Here is a 25,163-nt window from a genome sequence, read left to right on the forward strand (position 1 = left end):
TTAGAATTTTTCACATTCAGAAATCTACCAACAAAAGATTCTGGTGAGGATGTGGGGAAAAAGAGACACTAATCCACTGTTGGTGGGAATGTAAACAGGTAAAGCCACTATGGAAGTCAGTCTGGAGATTCCTCAGAAACCTGAATATAACCCTACCATTCAACTCAGCCATCCCACTCCTTGGAATTTACGCAAAGGAAATTAAATTGGCTAATAAAAAAGCTGTCTGCACCTTAATGTTTATTGTAGCTCAATTCACAATAGCTAAGACCTGGAATCAACCTAAATGCCCATCAACAGTAGACTGGATAAAGAAATTATGGGATATGTACTCTGCAGAATACTATACAGCAGAGAAAAACAATGAAATCTCGTCATTTGCAACAAAATGGAGGAATCTGGAAAACATGCTGAATGAAATAAGCCAGTCCAAATGGACAAATATCATATGTTCTCCCTGATTGGTGACAACTATCCGAGCACCAAAAAGGAAACCTGTTGAAGTGAAATGGACACTATGAGAAATGGTGACTTGATCAGTCCTTGCTCTGACTGTTGATAAACAACTTAATACTTTATCCCTCCTAGTATTATTTTTGTTTGTTCTATTTAATACTATTGGTTTAATTCTGTAATTGATACACAGTTAGTCTTAAGTGTTGAAACTTAACTGAAAAGTGATCCCTGTTAAAATATAAGAATGGGAATAAGAGAGGAAAGAGATGTACAATTTGGGACATGCTCAAGCCGACTTGCCCCAAACAGTAGAGTTAGAAACATGCCAGGGGATTCCAATTCAATCACATCAAGGTGGCATGTACCAATGCCATCTCACTAGTCCAAGAGATAAATTTCTGTTCACAATTGATCATAATGATAGGACTAAGAGTCAAAGGGATCACATAAACAAGACTAGTGTCTGAAAATACTAACCGATAGAATAAAAAAGTGAGAGAACCATCCAACATGGGAAGGGGGGTACACAGCAGACTCATAGAATGGCAGATGTGCTAAACAGCACTCTGGCCTCAGAATCAGCCCTTAAAGCATTCGGATCTGGCTGAAAAGCCCATGATAGTATTTCAGGCATGGAAAACAAAGACACTCTGGCAAAAAAAAAAAAAAATGACCTAAATGAAAGATCTCCACGAGTGAGATCCTAGTGGAAAGAACAGGTCATCAAAGGAGGTACCTTTCTCTGAAGGGAGGAGAGAACTTCCACTTTGACTATGAACTTGTCTAAATATGATCAGAATCAGTGAACTCAAAGGCTTGCATAGCCTTGGCAACACATGACAAGAGCCTAGGGTGATTACTGATGCCATAAACAAGAGTGTCAATTTGTTGAGTCAACAACAGGAGTCACTGTGCTCTTACTCCTCATGTAGGATCTCTGTCCTTAATGTGCTGTACATTGTGATTTAATGCTATAACGAGTACTCAAACAGTATATTTCACTTTGTGTTTCTTTGTGGGTGCAAACTGTTGAAATCTTTACTTAATGTATACTAAACTGACCTTCTCTATATAAAGATAACTGAAAATGCATCTTGATGTGAATGGAATGGGAGAGGGAGCAGGAGAGGGGAGGGTTGCAGGTGGGAGGGACGTTATGGGGGGGAAGCCATTGTAATCCATAAGCTGTACTTTGGAAATTCATATTCATTAAATAAAAGTTAAAAAAAAAGAAAATAGATCTCAGTGTAAAGTAGGAATGGAAATTGGAGAGGAAGGAGGAAGAAGGATGTGGAGATTCACAATGTTCCTAAGGTTGTATTTATGAAATGTTTGAAGTTTAGATACCTTAAATAAAAGTGTTCTGGGGAAATAAAAGAAAAAATTCATTTTGGCTATGAAATAAAAATAAATTAAAGGAAAGTAAACTGTCTGTGTGTATCATTTTGGCTGAAAATATAATGTTTTGCCATACTTAGTTTTAAATCTTTGTGGAATAAATTATTAAGAACTACATGGTAGCTTTGGGATCCACAAGGAGAGAAGGCCTATACTTCTGGGAATGGAGAGACCCTACCCGCACTTCTGGGAAAGAAAAGTCCTTGTGAAGGTCCACCGGTTGCCTAAAGGTCAACCCACGAGGATCAGACCTGCCTCAACCTTTAACCTCTATGCCCTATATCTATAAAAGGAGCCCTTCCAACCTCTGACGCTCTGTTGGGGCTGGGAAACCTTGCCCAGGGGCGGAATCCCAATAAAAGCTTGTGAATTAATTGATTCGTCTGCCTGGGAAGGTTTGTTATGTGCCAGAAACCTTCCACTGCACACTACCATAGCATGAATGTTCAAAAGTTATTTTAAAATTTGCTACATATAAGAGAAGTTGAACATTTTTCATTGGATTATCATTTACATCCCCTGCCTATATTCCTGCAGAACTATGGTCTTCTTTCTTGGTATTTGTTGAACACGTTATGTAGTGCAGCATTAAGCCTTTGAGTCAAATGCAAACTAAAACTATACTATCTCAAAATAACAAATAAAATATTACTAGGTTGAGCAATAAAATGAATCAATAAAATTGTAAAACAGAATGATAAAAATCTGTAAGATGGAAAGTTATACAGTTTGAAAAAAAATAAATCATGCCTGCTGCAATGTGGATGGGTTTGAAGCCAGACTCCTATGCTACATATTGATCAGAATTATTCAGAAAAGGTAAGCTCAGAGAAACTAAAGAAGATGATTGCTTGCATGATATGAGTTTGAAACTGACTTCTTATTGCATAAAGAAATTTTTATAGGGTGATGAAAATGTCTTCAATCCACTTAGAGAAGACTATTGCACGAATGTGTGAACATACTATGCACAATCTGAATGTTCAATATGAATATGCATGTACTTAAATGCTTTTGACTTATCCAGTTTAAAATTGGTTCATCTTAGCTATGAGAATTTCACATTAATAAAAACAACATTGTGTCGCATGTGCAAGTGAAAAAATAAAACTTAAAACAAAGACAAAAACAAAAACCAATATATTGATGAAAGAACATACAGTTAATGATTCGGTGCCATGTTTAAATGAATATCCCATATATGTTTGATAAAGACATCATTTCAAAATAGCTCAACAATGAGAATTTATTAAGATATTTTGGGCAACACAATATCTCTACAGAGGAACACTGTATGACCAAGCACCTCCCGTGTCTGGAAAAGGAATCTCACTTAAATGACAATGTCAACAAAGAGATGTCAAGCACTCAATAGCCAGGGCAAACAGAACATAAAGCTTGTATAATTAGATGTCTTAGCAAATATGAACAATTACATTGTCTGTACATTGATAAAAAATATAAATTAATTCAGTCTCCACCATTTCAGGGATAGCCTTTTAATATAAAATAACATTGTCGTTGTAGCCTGGATGAAAATTTACATCATAATTTATTTTTACTCAATATAAAATTTTTCTCTAAAATCCATTACTAACTCTGAGAGGGAGAGAAACACAACCCCATGCCTGTCCTGGACTGAGGCTACAACCAACAACAGGCAGTCAGACCCCAGTTTTTCACATAGGTGGCCAGGACCAAGTTAACATGAAGATTCAACCCTTCCTTCCAGGGTCCCCAGGAGTCAGACGTCCATGTCAGGAGCCAAAGCCAAAGGTAGAAATTTATGCCATGCACTCAGAATGCTAGGATAATGTCCAATACAAGAAGTTTTTAAAGGAAAAATCAATTTTAGTTCCCCCATATTTCTGGAATGCTATTTCAGAGTGGATTCTTGGTACTAAACTCTAAATATATGATAATAAAACAAGTGGAAAAAATTTAGAATCCTTTAGAACTTGCTTTTTTCTTTAAGCCTTTCAAAGTGTTCTTCTCAGGTCTAATAAGAATAACATAGCACTTGGGAAAAAAGATGCAGCCTAGGAGCCCTGCACTGGAGGCCAAGATGGAGAAGACCTCCACGGCCACCATGACCTTCCCCTTGGTGCTGTGGTAGACAGGCAGGAAGGTCACCCAGACACTGCAGAACACCAGCATGCTGAACGTCAGGAACTTGGCTTCATTGAACGTGTCAGGCAGATTCCTGGCTAGGAAAGCTACAGTGAAGCTGGCCAAGGCCAAGGAGCCCAGGTAGCCCAGGACACAGTAGAAGGCAGTGGCCGAGCCCTTGTTGCACACCAGGATGATGTGGTCAAGCTCAGAGTGTGTATCTAACTCAATAAAAGGAGGATAGGTTCCCAACCAGATGCCACAGAGAGCCAGTTGGATCAAGGAGCAGATGGGTATAACAGAGTTATATATGCCTGATACCAGCAATCTCCTCATTGTTCTTCCAGGTTTTGTAACCTTGAAGGCCAGAATCACAGTGATGGTCTTGGCCAGCACAGTGGAAAGAGCCACTGTGAACACAAGGCCAAATGCTATTTGTTGCAGGAGGCAGGTGGCTGTGTTGGGACGGCCAACGAAGAGTAAGGAGCAGAGGAAGCACAGGAGGAGGGTGATAAGCAGGATGTAGCTGAGGGTCCTGTTATTGGCCTTGACAATGGGAGTGTCTCGGTGCTTCACAAAGACCCAGAGGACTGCAGCTGTGAGGACAGAGAAGCACAGAGCCATGCAGGCCAGAGCCATCCCCAGGGATTCTTCAAAGGCTAAGAAGGTCACCAGTTTAGGGAGGCAGTGACTTCTTTCCTGGTTTGGGTACTCATCGTCTGAACACTGCATGCACTGCTTTGCATCTGATGAAGGAGAAATACTGAATTTTTACTTTGCAGAAATTTTGAATTTTTTCCTATTGTCAAAAATGGTCAACTCTGCAATGCCAGTGGGAGCTTGTGATGTATACCAGGGCACACCCAATCAGGTTTCTGCATTGCTGACCAGGGAGCATGCCCATCGGCAGATTGGAATAAACTCATTCAAACAACACCTTCAGGAGATGGGGGCTCGGTTAACTCATCCTGTGACACAGTGCTGTTCCCACGAGCATGGATGCTTTCCAGCCTTTGTCTGTACTATCTCCTAAGTCAGCCTCATGTCACATCCTGTATCTCCATGCTTCAGACACAGAAATAAATAACCCAAACCTCACAAGATAAACTTACCATCATCAATACTCCAATTGCTAGCATTTCCTGACTGCATACTACTTGATATCTGCAGAAAAAGTCTTTTCTCATTTTATATTTTTATTTCCTTGAGAACCTTGTTTCAATTTTAATGTAATCTTGAGGTGCATTTTATCAAGTAAGCAATATTTGGATTTGAACAGAGGTGTTTTTTATAAATAAATTTGAGTGCAATTGATAATTTATCAAGTTATTGATTGAGAAATTAGATATTTTTCAAGTTAGTACATAGTATAAATTAATTTCAAAATGAATTTATTAATATATTACATTCTCAGGGTCACAATTGCATGATAATTACTATAACATAATTCTCACCAATTCTCATGTTAGTATGATATTAATAAAAGCAAAAGAGCTAACATTCCATTCATTGGTACCATTTTAAGATACTTCCTTTTCTCCACCTCACCTCTACCTTCCTCCGTCCCTCCCTCCTTTCCTTTCTTTTTTCTCTTTTCCTTTCTTCTTTTCTTCTTTTTCTTAATTCCTTCCTTCATTTCTTCCTTTTTATTTTTTGAAATAGCATATTTTTAATTTACATTATAGTCAAAGGCTTAAAACTCCACTAAATCAAGAATTCAACAAGTAAAAATTAATAAGACTATAGTTCAGTGGGAATGGAGGCAAAGGCTATAAACAATAACCAAAACAAAGTGTCCATTTCACTTATACATATTAAATTTTAAAATAATCGTAGAAACTCTGAGTAATTTTTTATTTTGTATTTTTTGAACTTTTCACTCATTTTCATGAAATCATGGCTTGTTACCCCATTGTTCTTGTGGATGGTGGGGAAAAACGTCAGCTCTGGACACCATGTTGTCTCTCTTGAAATAACACTTCAGTGCCAGTACGGCAAGAAATAAGTCATAGAGACAAGTCAATGAATGGACATATCTCTGTTTTAGTTAAATACAGAAGATGGGCTCTGGCGCTGTGGCATAGCAGGTAAAGCTGCCTCCTGCAATGCCAGCATCCCATATGGGCCCCGGTTCAAGTCCTGGCTGCTCCACTTCCAATCCAGCACTTGGTTATGGCCTGGGGAAGCAATAGAGAGTGGTCCAAGTCCTTGGTTGGGCCCCTGCATCCACATGAGAGACCCAGAAGAAGCTCCTGGATCCTGGCTTTGGATCAGTGCCACCCTGGCTATAGGGGCCAAATGGAGAGTGAACCGACAGATGGAAGAATCTCTCTCTCTCTCTCTCTCTCTCTCTCTCTGCCTCTCCTTTTCTCTGTGTCAATTTGATTTTCAAATAAATAAATCATAAAAAATACAGATGATGATATTGGGGTCTGACTATACTTGTCATAAGGTTTTTTTTTTTTTTTTGACAGGCAGAGTGGACAGTGAGAGAGAGAGACAGAGAGAGAAAGGTCTTCCTTTGCCATTGGTTCACCCTCCAATGGCCGCCGCTGCAGCCGGCGCACCGCGCTGATCCTGGCAGGAGCCAGGAGCCAGGTGCTTTTCCTGGTCTCCCATGGGGTGCAGGGCCCAAGCACCTGGGCCATCCTCCACTGCACTCCCTGGCCATAGCAGAGAGCTGGCCTGGAAGAGGGGCAACCGGGACAGAATCCGGCGCCCCAACCGGGACTAGAACCCGGTGTGCCGGCGCCGCAAGGTGGAGGATTAGCCTATTGAGCCACGGCGCCGGCTCTTGTCATAAGGTTTTGATTTAGGTTTTGTAGATGATACTTCTTCAATCATACAAGATCCCAATGTAATTTAGAGTAAATCTTTCTGGATTTCTTATCTTGAAGTACTCATTCCTCCTCTTGGGGTCTCCAGAGGCTCTGTCTTCAATCTCAGATACTTTACACAGTATTTGCACATACAAGCAAGTATTGTTTTACAACATGTTTCCAGAATTAGTTTTTTTTAATTCTTTTTACTTGTTATTGAATTTTTGTTAAAAAAAAAAAGCATAGGTTAACTCTGTTCTGTTATCTTCTCCATGTCCAAAACTATTTATTTCCTCTAGGAAATGAATAAAGCCAGATGGTTGCTACTGCTAACACAATGGGAATTGAGATGCTCTTTTGGAGGTAATCAAATCATTACTAGGTCTATTTCTAATATTTTGAAAAAAAGAAATTATTTCTCAATGAGACCTTGCATAGTTTTTACATTCTCGGTACATTTTGTTTGATAGGTAATTCTTTTTATGTTTGTCTTGTTCAAACATTTTTAATGAGTATGCCAAACTTCATATTATAGCAGGATGTGATATTCATACTTCACCTTGAATTTTTCCTTTAATAAATTCTAGAAATCTAAATGTAACTGTGGTACTAATTAGACATCCTTAATACCATGCACAAGATTAATGAAAGTGCAGGAAGGAATATGGTATTTCCATGATGACATACAAGCGCTTGCTCTGTGCTTATCATGTGTTTGTAAAGATGAATTGGTTTCATGATCTACAGGCACCAATAGAAAGTCTTGATTATTATGCTTCCTGAATTTCTCAGCTGCAATATAGCAGGTTCCACCTGCAAATCTCAGATGATGACTCATCTAATGTGTTGTGATGTCTTTTAGCATCAGTGCTAAAGTTGACTTTCTAGAATGAGCACCACCAGACAACAGCTTAAACATAAAGAAATAGCTGTAGTGATCATAAATTGATATATTGAATTAACAAGTACATATGTGCATAGAAAAAATGATGCACTAAAAATTCACTGGGTCCTACTGAAACTCTTTGGTTTCCCTTTTGTGGAGAATTAATTAGGACCATAAATTATGGATTGGAAATTTTCTACCTGTCTGATTGGCAATTTCTCTCTCGGGACACAAAACACAAGTATAGCAGCAGATAGGTCTTCCTTCCTGTGACATTTTCCTGAATCCAGGACCACAGCTCTGGCTACACACAGATCGAGGAGTCTGAAGGAAAAAGAGAAGCATGATCATGGTTTGGTTTATTATCAGCCACCGTGAAGGATGTCAGTAGAGCCCTCCTCACTACATAACACCTTGGTCTTCAATTGAAAGTCACAACTATATCCCCTCCTCCTGTACCTGTGGTCAATACCTAGACATCCATTTCAGTATTTCAACTATTACCACTCCTGTTTCACTGACCCTGATTCCCAAGGATTACAAAGGAACCTGATCATTTCACACTTAATCTCCTCACAAGACTACTCACGGATCTCTCTATGGGTATTCCTTGTCAAAAGAGAATCATACCACTTTGAATGCAACAGGCCATTCTATCATCTCTTCATTGATAAGTAAGCTTTGTTCATGTGGATTCTTGGAGGAAAACTCTCCAATTTTAATAAGCAAACGAAGACCACTAGGAAAATTCACAATGTTCTGGATATAGTAATGCACCATGTGGTTTCTTGTTTCATGGAAGGATACATCATCTCCAGCGCTGTTTGTAAATTGGATTTTCCTAAGAAATGGATGGAGCTGGAGGACAGATATAATTGAAATACAGAGCACATCCAAATTAGTTGTTGGAAGTCAGATGCTCTAAACAAGCCCTCTTTCTTGTCTTCTGCATTCATTTTTTCCATTTGGTAGAACATTAGTTTTCTTTGGATGGTTAAACATCTCCTGGGTTCAGGTACTCCTCTGCTCCCTCAATAAAACATCAAAGAGTGATTGTCCCCAATCAGAAAACTATAGTTTTTGGTCCAGAGGTTGACTGGAGCATAGGCTCTATTGCAGCCTTGGTCATGAAAGATTGGTTGGGGCTTTGTGGAATCTAACTTCACTGTTACTAGTTTGGAACCACATAGATGGCTACTGAAATAACTTGATAGGTGTTGTGATATATCACAAGTGTGCATCTACATAAGTTCTTCATAAGGTTCAAAATATAGTTGATGATTAGTGTATTTTGGTTGGGGAAAAATTAGAGATTTATGCATGATCGTTTCATCAGATATTTTCCATCAAGAGACTCAAGACAACTGGTAACACCTCAGAGGTCCATATTTATAAATATGTACATTATGTACATTACATATATCAGCAATATGTCTTATACCTTATAAGGTATACCTTAACACAGGTTGAATGTGGTACAACATGGTGTTCTTCCTTTCTTTGGTTTTGGGTCACTTATTGTGATGACTGTGACTATCTTTGACATATCAGGAAGTATGGTATGACTAAAGGCAAAATTTCAAATCTTTGAAAGCTTATTATGTTTTATATAGTATGTGTTAACCTTGGACCTTCTAGATCACAACACACCTGCTATGGGATACAACTAAGTTCTTATTTTTTAAACAGTTTTCACTTAATTTTTAAGTAATGTAGAGGACAAAATTCACAAATAATTCAAAATTATATCTATGGAAGCCTTCTTGAAAAATTCATTTTCTTTACCAAGGTTTGACTCTAATCATGTGGATTATAAAATATGCTTCTTATGAGTAAAATATAATTAATTTATGAAGTAAACTTTCTCATGTTAATTTTTGCATATACATTTTACCTTTTCTACATATCACACTTATTTAATTTATTCTGCAAATTTATGAATGTATTTGTCCTTTGCATACACAAACAGAAGTTCCTAAATACATTCTATATATAGGGAATGGATTATGTAAGCTAGGGTTAAAACCCAGACAGATTCATTTGTAATCCAGAGGGCATATCCTGTGCTTACGTGCATCCTCAGTAGTCTCATGTGTAAGAAATGGGACTACAGTCCATGCTCCCTGATTGCTGCAGAGTTTGTAAGGACAATTGGTCTAACATGCTTTATTTCCCATCCATTTCCTATCATGTTTAGGATATTATGTGAAATCCATGTCTATTTTCACAAAAAGTATCTTATCTCATTAAGGGCTGAGGCCACAGATTATACAGAATTATAGATCAATTTATTAATCAATAATTAATTATTGATCTAAAATCAATTATATAATAGTTAATTATTGATATAATAATTAATTGTGTACTATATTATATAATTACATAATGTATATAATTAATTTATATTATGTATAATTAATCAATTATAGATTTGATCAATATTTGCAACAAAATACATGGAATTGAAGATCACTATGCTGAGTGAGATACTGCAGGCCCAGGAAAGAAACATCAGATGTTTTTCTGATTTGTTCAAGTTAATATACAGAGTACAAACACTGTGATGATATCCTAGCATGTTGTTTCCATGAAGCATACCATGTATATGATATATACCCTAATTTCCCTTTATTAGGAACATTGTCATTAATCTCTCACCTTTTTAATTTAATAGTCCTATTCCAAGAAAAAGCTGTATATATGAATATATATAAATATCTACATGTGATGTACACGTAGCAGGATGCCAAAATTGTTAAATTTTACAAATGAAAAATGAATAGAAATGAAAAATAATTGGTCAATATGTCTTTTTTGGCTTTATATAAATTCCAAAGAATATTAGGGAATGACAACTTTTTATCTGTTGTTTACTCATGTGTTTCATTGTATACTTTACAGTATTTCAGCCAGCATTAGAAACTTTCCTAATATGATTTCTGATTAGAAAGTAAACATTCAAAATCTACAGTGACTGAAATTTCCAGCCAAAGCCAACAATCACAGATATACCACTAACCAAAAGAAAGAGCCCACATTCTTTTGTACCTAATCTCTCTGAACTTGAGATGAAAAGCAGGGTCATGATGCTGTACCTCAATAAAACATCTCTAGATTCCATCAAGTGGCCAGTGCTTGTTCTGTTCTAAGGGAGGTTTACCTGCCAGGGAAGAATCATGGGCTGGGCTGCTTCTCCTGGAGATCCCATTTCTACTTTCTCCAAAAGCATTTTATGGAGGACATGAGCCACTGTGTAGACAGCATTGTAGACTAAATAGCTGGAGTCAGATATGGTCAACAGGTCAATATGTCCTGGAAGAAACTCTAAGGAAGTATTTCGTGAGCAGGTTCCAATACGTCCACAAAATGACCCTGCAAGTGAGCAGTCCAGATGGAAAAGCCATAATTTACTAAAGTAAAAGTCTTCTGGGTAGTGGGAAGGGTTTGCCATCTTGACAAAATGTTGGAGGCCAGGGATTTCTTCCTTGTGGGGTGAAAATGAGAAGCCTCCATGTAGAGAGTGCAACATGTGGTTTGTCTCAGACATAACAAGATCCCACTTTGATGTCAAGATCCACACCTTCCCCATGGTTAAAAAGGACCTCACTGAAATATCCACACTGATGAGACCTCTTACATCACCATAGAGTATATGCACATTTGCAGATGAAGCTCTGATGCTACTCATGAAAGTGAGATCACTATCCCCATACAACTTCTTTGTGACAGGGAGCTTCACTGTAAAGGCCACACAGATACTTTTCTTGAGCATCTCTGCTTCAAAGTACTGAAGGAACTGCTCTCCCTTCATGTCATCAGACACAAAGAGAGCCACCCACATCCAGCCAAAATGCAGCAACAAGGAGATCATTCCATGGCCCAAAGAGCTGTCACTGGTGGCCATCTGATAGAGTGAGGGAAACTGGTCCTTATCATTTAGCATGGGATCAAAAGGGCCATAGGTGAGCTGAAAGCAAAGAAAAACATGATCACATTTTTGTGAGATTTGTCTTATCTCACTTGGAAGTGAGTGAAAAAAAATCTCCCCAAGGTGAGCTTTAAGTAGGTTACTATTGTGTGAAAAGAAAAAGTGCAGTGAGATGAAAAATCTTGCTATATTGACCACAGAGAAGACCATGCTTCACATGCACATTACTTTAGGTTAATAAATGTGACTCCTCATCCTTAGCTTTAAGGAAAATCTGTCAGTTTCTGTATGCTCTTCATGTCCTGCAGTGGGGACTGAGGAATAACTTTGGATGCTGCTTCACCCAGCCAGTGGTCTTTCCCACATCCTTGCCCAGGGTGACTGGTGGAGCAGAGCCACCTTCTCCATGGTAGATAACTTTAGACAGAAATCTCTACTGTGTTGATCTCTTGGTATTTGGTGTACACTGATTACCACAGGAATCCTGCATTGTCTCCAAGAATACAATTACCAACCCTCTTTGATTTGGGGCAAAATAATTTTTCCAAAACAGAAACTTCCGCTCACCATGTGGCCTATGTTTGGCAGGCACATTTTCTTGTGTAGTGTGTCCCTGGGGAAGTATTTTTTAGATACTGGTGCAGACCTAAGGAGGAAGTGATAATGTCTCAAGTCATTGGGTCATGGAATTCATGTGGAATGACTTCCTGGTTCTACACATCTGCTCTGGCAGACTCAGCCCAACATCATGGCAGACATTTGGTGAGCAAACCAGCAGAGCTGGTTATATTGGAGCCCCTTGTCTGACTGGCTGCTTCGCTGTCTCCTGAAGATTGGATTCAATGTCCACATGTTTGATATGTAGAGTTGTATATGGCATGGCCACTGAGAATGTGAAAAAAATCAATCTGTGTGCTTGTGACTAATTAGGATTGAAAACATGATTGGTTGAGCTCCAGTATAACTGGATATGAGTCTCAACACTCCATGGTGGAGCCAGCCTTGTGGCACTGTGTGTTAGCCTATCAATGATGATACCAGCATCCAATTTTAAATTGTCAGTTCAAGTCCTGGCTAATATGCTTCCGATCTACTTGCCTGCCAATGTGCCTGAGCATTCAGCAATGTGTTACACAAGTACTAGGCCCCTTTCTACCATGTGGAATAACTGGAAGGAGATAGTGGCTGCTGGCTGCTGGCTGCTGGCTGCTAGCTGCTGGCTGGCTCAGATCTAGCTGTTGTGGGAGTTTGGGGAGTGACCCTGTGGAATAGGAGATCCACCCCACCTCTGTGTGTATGTGTATGTGCCTTTCCTTCTTTCTCTATTGCTTTGCCATTTAGATAAACACATATAGAAGTCTTTTTAAAAATAATTTTTCACTGTTACACTCAGTGTTTTCCCAAAGAGAACCAAGAGGTAGATACCCATATCCATTAGTCCTAGATCTCTGGGTGCCACCTGAGACAGTGCTGTCCTAGGATGGGGCATGTCTGTGTGCTGTGGACATTTTTTATGAGGCATAGAGGTGTGACTATTAGATATTCAATGCTTCCAGCAGGTGGGAGATGGTTACACAGGCCCTAGACAGGAATATTAAGAATATGGTCAGCCGGCGCTGTGGCTCACTAGGCTAAACCTCCACCTTGCAGCACCAGCACACTGGATTCTAGTCCAGGTTGGGGCACTGGATTCTGTCCCAGTTGCCCCTCTTCCAGGCTAGCTCTCTGCTGTGGCCAGGGAGTGCAGTGGAGGATGGCCCAAGTGCTTGGGCCCTGCACCCCATGGGAGACCAGGATAAGCACCTGGCTCCTGCCATCAGATCAGTGCGGTGCGCCGGCCGCAGTGCACTGGCTGCAGCGGCCTTTGGAGGGTGAACCAATGGCAAAGGAAGACCTTTCTCTCTCTCTCTCTCTCTCTCTCTCTCTCTGTCCACTCTGCCTGTTAAAAAAAAGGAAATATGGTCAACATACCCTGCTATTTGCCTTTATTCCTTATCCTTCCCTTGTTAATAATCTCATGTCCCTGAAAAATCCATGGGATCTCTCCTATACCACGGTGGAATATGCACACTCGGCTGCCCCATTTCCATTTTTCAGAGGTGAGAGAATGGTGTTGGAGGAGATTCAACTATTGTTCTCCAAATTCACAACTCATTTACCTGTGGGGTTTTGTAGAGCTCCAAAAGTGTTCCAAATTCAATGGACAATGCTGATGTGATTCCAGCAATGATGGCAACATGTCTTCCTTGTTCATGGCAGCTGTAGTTAGGAAAAGCCAGATTCATCCCAGCCAACCAATACACTAAACTCAATAAGGTATACTGTTCACTGGCAAAGGCATTGAAGAATTTGAAACCCAGGGTCAGGTTGGGGAGTAGCTGGGGGTCCTTATTGATCTCCTGGATGGCAAAGCGGAAGGGCAGCACGTATTGGTAGCTCTTCCACAGCCACCTAAAAAGAGGGGCAGCATCAGGGAGAAGGTTCAGAGCATGGATTTCAGAGCAACAACACAGCCATGCCCTGAAGCAGCAATGGTCAGACTCAGGCTTCCACTCAGTTGTGCCACAGCTCTTGCACATGGAGGAGGTGTGAGGGAGGTTCCAAGGGCTCTAGAAGATCCTGGCAAGGTCCTTGGACTCCTCTGAAGCAAACCATGTCTATGATCACTCTCACCTTCATGAACCCTCTAGGGAATCTTTGATGTGTTCAACCTAAGACAACACCCAGGAGCAAGCATTTCTGTTTTCAGTAATTTCTGGAGTAGGCTGAATACCACCTGACTCATCTGTTGTCCAAAATTTTAGAACATTCTCAGGGCCACCTGAGCTGTTTTTCCCTAGTCCTCACTTTAATTTTCTACTCTAATATTTTGCTTTGCTCAAATCAGATTTAACATTTTGTTTTCCTTGAATGTAAACATTTGACTCCTGAAATCTGTCAGATAATTGCTGATGATTGCTTAGTTTCCATTTATTTTTTTCTCTATTGAATTCACATTTGTCATTTCATATTTTACACTTGCATGTTGCCTCCTGTTTTCTATATATGTTCTTAAAATTGTTATTAATACAAAGATTTCATATATTTCATAGATATTCTAAGAGGATAACCATATGTCCCTCCCTCAATTATCCCTCCTTCCTTTCCCTTTTTTCATTTAATCTTTGATATAACATAATCTCAATTTACTCTATAATCACAACATATATCTTAAGTGAAAATAGGATTTCTGAGAATTTAGGAACTCTCACATTTTATGAGAGAGTAGATGGTCTATTTCCTCACTATGGATTTCTTTTTTCTTCTTCCCTTGGAATTCTTTTGAACTTTTATAACTTATTACATTGCTTCCATAATTTGAAAGCTAAGAAAAGTCATACATGTTAATAAGTTACCTGGGACTCAATATATTCATCCAATCATTCCTTTAGTTTCTTTGCATTGGATATTATGTTTCTGTTTTGGGCTTAATTAAGAGTTTGTCATTTATCCTTATCCTCAATATTATAAACACATTCAAAAAGTTTCTAATTGACAGTGCTTTATTTTTAGCTGAACAGTATTTATTGGGTCAGACAGTGTTGTGCATGTTGTTCTTATATGTGGAGTTTAAAATTTAATTTTGTCCTCCAGATAAAAGTCAGTATTCTAGACACACTTAATCCAAGGAAATTTTCAGATATGTCGAGGACTTACTTGTTAAAAATGAAGTCAACCTGGCACAGAAATCATGCTACTGTCATGTGTCCATAGCTTAAATTTATTTATTTGAATAATAAATTAAAACCATTGAATAAACTTTTTTTCTTTTACACATTTAGTCTTAGTAATAGAATTTTTCATTGTGAAGGGCATACTGCATTCACCCTGGGTTATTTACAGCATGTGCTATCAGCTGAAAGTTGACTAGCTTAATTCTTTTTTTTCCTGAATGCAAAGTTGTGAGTTGTTAAGTACAGAACCTGGCATGCAGAGTTATTTTAAGTAAACAGGAGTGTCTGACACCAAAGCAGACCTAGATATTAAGATATTTTGAGAAAAGTATACTAAATGTTGTTGCAAGCCACAACATTGATAAAATAGGAAAACATGGTGCACTGCAAGATGTTAGTCACAAAAGACCACAAGGGGTATGAATCAGTTCACATGGAGGGGCTATAACAGACTGATCCTCAGACACACAAGACAGATGGGTGGTATGGACTAGGAGAGAAAGAATGAAAAATGTAGAGACACTGAAAAGGACTATGGGGATTTGTGAGTGGGTGATGAACATTAACAGGTTTATCAGCAATGAGTTGGTAACTCTTTTAAAAATCTTGATAAAAGACTTTATCTCATTATTCAATGATGTACCCCAATCTTCTCAGAGAAATATGCAGCTTATTAAATGAAATTGATCATTAGAGTATTACATACAGTCACGCAAAATGAATGCCAAATTAAAGGCCAAACACTGGGTAAACAAGTGTGGGATCTGCACATAAAATAACTCCTTGTAGGCAAATAACAACACATCTTCCATCAGCTTTAAGGGAGTTCAGTCATTGTATTGAAGCTGGAGCTTGAAGCCAAAGTCCACAAAGAATTAATCATCTGGCCCATATTAACTAAAGGAGACTAAAGCATACATAATTTTATTTTAGAGTGTGACAAGCACATGAAGGCTGGCATGTCTGCACAAACAAGGGTGACCAGACACTTTTCTACCTGGGGAACAGAAGGCAGGGCAAAGCCTGTCCTCCTCTTTTTGGCGTGAGCTGACCTCACCCTGAGATCATGAACAAGACAGGTCCTCACTGTCTCCCAGTGTCCCTGAGATGAGAGCTTACATGGTAACCCTGTGCCTCAGAGGTTGCCAGGCCCATTATCAGTTGCCCACACTGCATGGCAATCTGCTGAGTGGATAAGCTTTAAATTCCAAAAAGCATGGAAAAGCCAGACACACACCATTTAAACCAACAGCTCTCTGCCTCACCCTCTTCTGAACACATGAGCATGTGGTTCTCTGCAGTGAGTCAGAAACACACTCCACTGTCACCATCAACAAGGGTGCAGAGACAGGATGTTTGTTTCTAATCCTCTTCAGACATCCATGTTAAAAGTTACTAAAACACATGCTGCACAGGTACGTCAAGCCCAGAATTTTCTGTGTGATTCCTGGAGAACCATCAGGATCCAAGCGAAAGAATTGGGGAAGACAAACCCCTTTCTCCTTGTGACTTTCAGAGACTTAATGCCTGCAGTCTGTTGGGGCTAAGTTATTGACATGTGGTGAGACACAGTCTGTCACAGTCTGTTTATGGTGGCACATCTCAGACACACATTGATTCACTATCAAGTGCATTTCAACAATGCTCTTGTCAGCACTGACACCCAGAATGACCTCTTAATCCTAACGCTGACCCCAGACCAGGGTCTCAGTGTCTCAGGACACCTGTGCCCACTCCATGCATGCAGGTGGGATGGGATCTGGAGTCCCCACATTTTGACTCATCCCAAGATGTCCAGGGCTACATGGAGTGGGCACATTTCTATTGATGTCACTGCTCTGTCCCTGAAAGACTAAGAAACAAATGTAAAAATGAACAGGAAGGTGTGGAAGGAACAAGAGTGGAGGGAACCTATGCCTTTCTTTATTGGCATTTATGCCACTTTCTGCATACCTTCCAGCATTCTCAGAAAGTATTAAACACAGACATAGTAACATACACTCACATTCAAGAATAACCAGACTTAACACATATGCACAATCTTGAACTTACCACGAAACAACAGTTTTATACTGGGGACGATGTAAAAAAGATATCTGGACCTTTTCAGTTTCTGTTTCTGGATAGTAGAGAGGGAAAAAGCCACCCAAGATCAGGTCTCCGTCTTGGTTGATACTTGGCTTAAGGTAATGATAGCATTCCCTGTGAGTCATGCCCTGTGAAGTGTGTATAGTATGCAGGAGTAGGCACAGAAGGCTCACAGACAACATCTTGCCAGTGTTTTCACAATGCAGAGATGAAGCCCAGAACATCAGCTGAGGTTAGGGAACAAGGAGCTGGCAGGTGTCAGCAGGCTCAATCCCCTGCAGAGAATCGCTCTCTGTGCAGGGCACTGCCGAATCCCAGTATCGCTGTCTTCAAGTCTAGTGAGTCAGAAAGGGGCACAACTAGCAACTACAGGGAGTTATTTCTAAGGAAGTCCATGCAGTGAGACATTGCCCTTGGTGTCCATGTGATCAGCACAGCACTTGCAGCTCAGCCTTTTCATTGCTTCACTGTGTCCCACACAGTAACTCAAGGGATCACCCAGCCCTGGGGCCCTGCACCTGTCACCCTCCATTATTGGGGAAAACATGTTGGAAAAACATGTTTTGGACTCTCTTTCCTCTCCTCCTTGTATGATTTCATCATGGTCCAACAAAGCACTGGGGACCACTGAATGATTGGACTGTGTGCAAAGTGTTAAGTGTTACTCCAGGGGACTTCTTGGTGTGTTTGGCAAGTTTAGAAAGAGTCGATGCTAGGATCAACAAAATATCTAGTTGCATCATTCCACATATGAGTTGGAAAGAAGTCAAGGGCTGATGTCTATCATTGATGACTCTGTGCTCCCCACCCAGTCTCTTCATTGCTGTATCTAATATCAATCTCAAGTCTACAGAACGCTGCTGGGAACATTGGCTTCATGATTAAGAATGAACGGGCATATTCAGAAAAGGGGACCAATTCTTTCACCATGTATACCCCTCCAGACAATTTATCCAGTTACCCACCTCCCTGAGGTTCTCCCCATTTAACAAGCATTTAGCATTGGTATGGTTTCCATGTGACAAGTGAAAGGAATTCTGTTCTGTATCAAACATGGATTTCTCAGGCTGTCTATTTTCTCTCACTTTTTACAGGAAACATTCTAAACAATATTCCTCTACCCTTTTTTTAAACTTTTATTTAATGAATATGAATTTCCAAAGTACAGATTATGATTACAATGGCTTCCCCCCATAACTTCCCTCCCACCCCCAAACCACCCCTTTCCCTCTCTCTCCCCGCTTCCATTCACATCAAGATACATTTTCAATTCTCTTTATATCCAGAAGATCAGTTTAGCATATATTAAGTAAAGATTTCAACAGTTTGCAACCCATATAAACACAAAGTGAAAATACTGTTTGAGTACTAGTTATAGCATTAAATCACAATGTACAGCACATTAAGGACAGAGATCCCACATGAGCGGTAAGTGCACAGTGACTCCTGTTGTTGACTTAACAAATGGACACTCTTGTTAATGGCATCAGTACTCACCCTAGGCTCTTATCATGAGTCGCCAAGGCTATGGAAGCCTTTTGAGTTCTCCAACTCTGATCATATTTAGACAAGGTCGTAGTCAAAGTGGAGGTTCTCTCCTCCCTTCAGAGAAAGGTACCTCCTTCTTTGATGACCTGTTCTTTTCACTGGGATCTCACTCTCAGAGATCTTTCATGTAGTTTTTTTTTTTTTTTTTTTTTTTTTTTTTTTTTTTTGCCAGAGTGTTTTGGCTTTCCATGCCTGTAATACTCTCATGGGCTTTTCAGCCAGATCCGTGTGCCTTAAGGGCTGATTCTGAGGCCAGAGTGCTGTTTCCTCTACCTTTTTAATTAATAATCTTCTTACCTGTTTTTAATTGTTAACTTTAAATCGTCTAGACTTATGGTTCCAAGTGAATGAGTTGCTATCTGTGCACATTGTGAATCAGTTCATCCAGCTCTTTGCCATGTGTTTACCTCACATCCTCTCATCATCTTCAATTTTTTGGGTTAACCACATTAAAGTCATCTGCCTCAGACATTTTGCAAGTAAACTGCATGCTGTTCCCAGGCTCCCCATGATGTGCAACACATCACTTGAACTCATTGGTCTTGTCTAAATGAAATTTTATTTCTCTAACTTCTGAGCATTGAAACTCCCAGCCTTGGTAACCTTTGTTCTTTTCTACTTCTGTGAAAAATGACATGGGGATTTTGACATGATTTGAACAAGTTATTATATGCCTTTTCATATTATGTATATTTTAAGGCTATTAATACTTATAATACATGAATACCATATTTCTTTGCATTTATTTGTGTGTATATCCATTTATCTTATGAAGATCTTAGTTTGTATATCTTCTACTTCCTTGCTTAAATTTATTGAGTTTACTTTCCCCATCATGATCATGCCCTTCAAGGTTGTACCAATTACCTATGAGAAATCTGGTAGCAACCAATTACACTCATTCACATATAGGCCTCCATTCTACAATGTCTGTTGGCCATTTGGATTTCCTCTTTTTTTTTTTTTTACAGGCAGAGTGGACAGTGAGAGAGAGAGACAGAGAGAAAGGTCTTCCTTTTGCCATTGGTTCACCCCCAATGGCTACTGTGGCCGGTGTGCTGTGGCCGCCGCACCGCACTGACCTGAAGCCAGGAGCCAGGTGCTTCCTCCTGGTCTCCCATGCGGGTGCAGGGCCCAAATAGCTGGGCCGTACTCTACTTCACTCCCGGGCAACAGCAGAGAGCTGGACTGGAAGAGGAGCAACCGGGACAGATTCCAGTGCCCTGACTGGGACTAGAACCCTGGGTGCTGGTGCCACAGGTGGAGGATTAGCCTATTGAGCCACGGCACCAGCCTGGATTTCCTCTTTTGAAAAATGTCTATTGAGGTCCTTGGCCCATCTCTTAAGTGGATTGTTTGTTTTGTTGTTGTGGAGTTTCTTGATCTCTTTGTGGATTCTGGTTATTAATCCTTTATCAGTTGCATAATTTGCAAATATTTTTCCCATTATGTTGGCTGCCTCTTCACTTTCCTGACTGTTTCTTTTGCAGTACAGAAACTTCTCAATTTGATGCAATCCCAAATGTTAATTCTGGCTTTGACTTCCTGTGCCTCTGGGGTCCTTTCCAAGAAATTTTTGCCTGTGCCTGTATCTTGGAGGATTTCTCTGATGTTCTCTAAAAATTTGATGGTGTCATGTCATAGATTTAGGTCTTTAATCCATGTTGAGTGGATTTTTGTGTAAGGTGTAATTTTGGGGTCGTGCTTCATGCTTCTGCACGTGGAAATCCAGTTTTCCCAGCACCATTTATTGAATAGACTGTCCTTGCTCCAGGAATTAGTTTTAGATCCTTGATCAAATATGAGTTGGCTCTAGGTGTTTGGATTGATTTCTGGTGTTTCAATTCTGTTCCATTGGTCTATCCATCTGTTTCTGTACCAGTACCATGCTGTTTTGATTATAACTGCCCTGTAATATGTCCTGAAAGCTGGTATTGTGAAGCCTCTAGCTTTGTTTTTCTTGCACAAGATTGCTTTAGCTATTCGAGGTCTTCGGTGCCTCTGAATGAATTTCAGCATCACTTTTTCCAGATCTGAGAAGAATGTCTTTGTATTTTGATTGGTATCACGTTGAATGTATAAATTGCTTTTGGGAGAATGGACATTTTGATGATACTGAATCTTCCAATCCATGAGCATGGAAGATTTTTCCATTTTTTTTGGTATCCTCTTCTATTTCTTTCTTGAAGGTAATTATCATAGAGATCTTTGACATCCTGGGTTAAGTTTATTCCAAGGTATTGGTTTGTCTTTGTATCTATTGTGAATGGGATTGATCTTAGAAGCAAATTGGGTATATTAGGAGCATTCCTCAACACAATCAGGGCAACTTGTGAAAAACCCCCAGCCAGCACCATATTGAATGGGGAAAAGTTGGAAGCCTTTCCACTGAGATCTGGCACCAGACAGCGATGCCGGCTCTCACCATTGCTATTCAATATAGTAATGGAAGTTTTATCCAGAGCTATTAGGCAAGAAAAAAAGTTAAAGGGATACAACTTGGGAAGAAAGAAGTCAAACTATCCCTCTTTGCAGATGATATGATTATTTAGGGGATCCAAAGAACTCTAGTAAGAGAATCTTAGAACTCATAGAAGAGTGTGGCAAAGTAGCAGGATATAAATTCAGTGCACAGAGAGCTGGATAGGACATGGAGAAGCCAGGACTTGAATTGGTGCCCATATTGATGCCAGGACTACAGGTGGTGGCTTTGCACACTATGCCACAGTGCCGGCCCCTATGGAATACTTTTGAAAACCATAAGCAAAATTTCTTTCTTCCCTTCAGAGAAAAGTACCTTATTTTTTTAAGACCCCTTTTTTCCCCTGGGGTTTCACCCACCGAGGTGCTTCATGTAGGACATTTTTTTTTCTAAGTGTCTTGGCTTTCCATGACAGATATGTTCTTGTGGACTTTTTAGCCAGACCAGAATACCTTGAGGGCTGATTCTGAGGTCAGAGTGCTACTTAATGTGATTATCATTCTATGAGTCTGCTGTGTGGACTGCTTCCCATGTTGGAACAGTCTCTACTTTTAAATTCTATTATTATTAACAGACACTTGATCCTATTTATATGATCACTTTAACACTTAATTCTATCCAAATGATCATTTTCACACTTAAGGTGGTATTTTTACCACCCAGCCTATGGGGATTTTTGGTTCCTATGGATACCTACTTATTTGATTATGGTACTGATATTATGATGTGTTCAATGTCCAAAGTCATCAAAATATATGCATGAAATGTGCTAAATTTGTATACTATACCTAAGGAAAGCTTGAAAAAGCAATAACATACATTTCTCCCCTGTACTTCCAGAGCCCAATGAGGAAGTTCAGGGTTGGCCCCTGAGAGATGTTCCTCAGCCCTGGGCTGACTTCTGACACTTCAGCACAGTTTCTCAGAGTCTTCGCTAAATTTAAATCAAAGGAGTTGTCTGGTATCTCCCTGGTGAGTAGAAATCATTATTGATTTCTTCTGGTTTCTGGTGTGTGAGTTGACCTGTCAGGGATTGTTGGAAGCCTGGACACAGCACTACTTCCAGAACCAGGTCTGAGTTTTAGACGTTATCTCAGACCTCTGGTTTTGGTTTTCTGGTTTTGGTTCAACCTAATTTGTATAGGAGTCATCTTTATCTGTTCATTCACTGTTGTGCCTTGTGTGCTCAGTGTTTTACTCATTTAGGAGATGGGACAGGGGTCTTCTCTTCCAGCTGACCCCTCATTGGGTTTCTTCCTGAAAGACTTTGAGGACGTCAAAAAGTGTGCGATTGTATCTTTTGGATATTAAATAAATGCTCTTAATGTCCACCTTTTTTGTGAGCAGGAGTGGCCAATCTTTAATGTTGGGTGGCCACTGGAAAGAACCACTTACCTCTTTATAGTTTTACAGTTTCAATGGGTGATTTTTGGGAAGCCAGATCATCCTGCCCAGGCCCCGTATATTGGGGTCTGGATGGATTTTCTCATAGACCCCCCCCAACATGGCTAAAAGCCAGCCTAAAGAAACAGATAAGGTCATCAAAAGGAAAGAGTGTTTTGGTGGCCCAAGGGAAGGATAAGTCACCCCCTTCAGTCATTCCAAGTCTGCCAGAGGATTCAGATGTCCTAGACACTCCCCAGTTTGGAATTATGCCTATGACCATATGTGCCCCTGACTCTTCCACTCCAATGTCCCCTGAGGGCCTGTCAACACCAGTAACTCTGAGGACCTCAGTGAGTCCTCTGTTGACAGGGTCTGGAGACGACTGGCCTCATTAGTCCTCTGCACACACAGAGTGGGATGAGGTATTATCTTTACCCAGAGCTGCCAGAGGTTCCAGTCTTCCCTTTATGTCGTTACCTCCCCATTCGGGGAGGGCAGGACCCCCTGAATGATCTATATTCCCTTATTCACTAGTGATCTCTATAATTGGAAACAGCAAAACCCTTCTTTCTCAGAAAAACCACAGGTTCTAATCTCTCCTCTTGAGAGATTGGGATAACTGCCAGCAGCTTCTTCAGACACTTTTCACCTCAGAGGAGAGATTTTATCTGGCAGGAGACCCAAAAACTGGTCTTGGGCCTCAATGGACAGCCTACCTCTGAACCCATCAGACAGGAGAGCATACTTCCCCTTAGCTGCCCCACAACACATATTCCTTAAAAAGATTTTATTCTTCAGCTGCTTGAGCTAGAAGAATTGTAAACAATGGCATCAATCAAAATGACAGAGGTGAAACTTGACCGAGCTTTCAAATGTACGAATTGTCACTGATCTCTTCACTTGAAAATACTTCAGAGGCTGACCCTGTGGCATGGTAGGTTAATTCTCCACCTGTGGTGCCAGCATCCAATATGGGTGCTGGTTGGTGTCCCAGCTGCTCCTCTTCCATTCCAGCTCTCTGAAAAGGCCAGGGAAAGTAGTAGAATATAGATGAAGTGCTTGGGCCCCTACACCAAAGTGGGAGACCCAGAAAAAGCTCCTGGCTCCTGACTTCTGATCAGCACAGCTTCAGCCACTGCAACCATTTGGGGAATGAACCAGCAATGGAAGACCTTTCTCTCTGTCTCTCCCTCTTACTGTCTGTAACTCTACGTCAAAATTAAATAAATACATAAACTATTTTTTTAAAAAGAAAATGGAGGATTGCCCAAGTCCTTGGGCCCCTGCACCCATGTGGGAGATCCTGAATAAGCTCCTGACTCCTGGATTCAGATCGGATCAGCTCCAGCCTTTGCAATCAAATGGGAGTGAACCAATGGATGGAAGAACTTTATTTATCTCTTCCTCTCCTGTTCCCTCTGTGTAGCCCTGACTTTCAAATAAATAAATAACTCTTTAAAAAATTCCTCTAAAATTGGACAAGGCTATGGAAAATATAATCATATCAAGGAGTGAGGGCACTTGTTTAACAGAATTGCATACCATAGGGAGTTCTTACTGGATTGGATTTTTCTTTTACGTTTATTGAATAAAGATACTTTTCCAAAGTATAGCTTTTGGATTACAGTGGCTTTTCCCTCCCCATAACTTCTCTCCTACCTGCAACCCTCTTATCTCCCAAATATTCTCCCATTCCATTCACCAAAATTCATTTTCAATTATCTTTATATGCAGAAGATCAATTTAGTATATATGAAGCAAAGATTTCAACAGTTTGCACCTACACAGAAACACAAAGTGTAAAGTACTGTATGAGTACTAGTTATGGCATTAAATCACAATGTACAGCACATTAAGGACAGAGATACTAAATAGAGAGTAAGTGGACAGTGACTCCTGTTGTTGACTTAACAATTGACACTCCCATTTATGGCATCAGTAATCACCCTAGGCTCTTGTCATGAGTTGCCAATGATATGGAAGCTTTTTGATTTCACCAACTCCAATCTTATTTACACAAGGTCATAGTCAAAGTGGAAGTTCTCTCCTCCCTTCATAGAAAGGCATCTCCTTCATTAATGGCCTGTTCTTTCAACAGGGATCTCACTCACAGAGATCTTTTATTTAGATGTTTGTTTTGTGTGTGTGTGTGTGTGTGTGCGTGTTTTTCTTTTTTTTTTCTTTTTTTTTCTTTTTTTTTTTTTGCTAAAGTGTCTTAGCTTTCCATGTAGAAATTTTCTCATAGGGCTGGGGCTGGGGCTGGCTATATTTGATTGACTATCATGGATAGACAGACTGCCAGACTATCATTATCCCAATTGACTAAGTTCTGCTCAGCAAACCCCACCTC

General features: G+C 40.0%; 1 protein-coding gene across 1 annotated transcript; it reads right to left on the reverse strand.

The window, feature by feature from the left end:
• Positions 1 to 3,795: 3,795 nt before the first annotated feature.
• Positions 3,796 to 17,522, reverse strand: LOC138847804 (vomeronasal type-2 receptor 116-like). The gene is made up of 5 exons (XM_070067616.1): positions 17,362 to 17,522; positions 13,756 to 14,047; positions 10,829 to 11,635; positions 7,869 to 7,992; positions 3,796 to 4,709 (listed from the first exon to the last, which is right to left on the reverse strand). Exons 1-5 carry the CDS (start codon positions 17,520 to 17,522, stop codon positions 3,796 to 3,798), a joined length of 2,298 nt encoding a protein of 765 aa, XP_069923717.1.
• Between the last annotated feature and the right edge of the window lie 7,641 nt (positions 17,523 to 25,163).

This window comes from Oryctolagus cuniculus (genome assembly GCF_964237555.1).
Source record: "Oryctolagus cuniculus chromosome 16 unlocalized genomic scaffold, mOryCun1.1 SUPER_16_unloc_1, whole genome shotgun sequence".
Taxonomy (NCBI): domain Eukaryota; kingdom Metazoa; phylum Chordata; class Mammalia; order Lagomorpha; family Leporidae; genus Oryctolagus; species Oryctolagus cuniculus.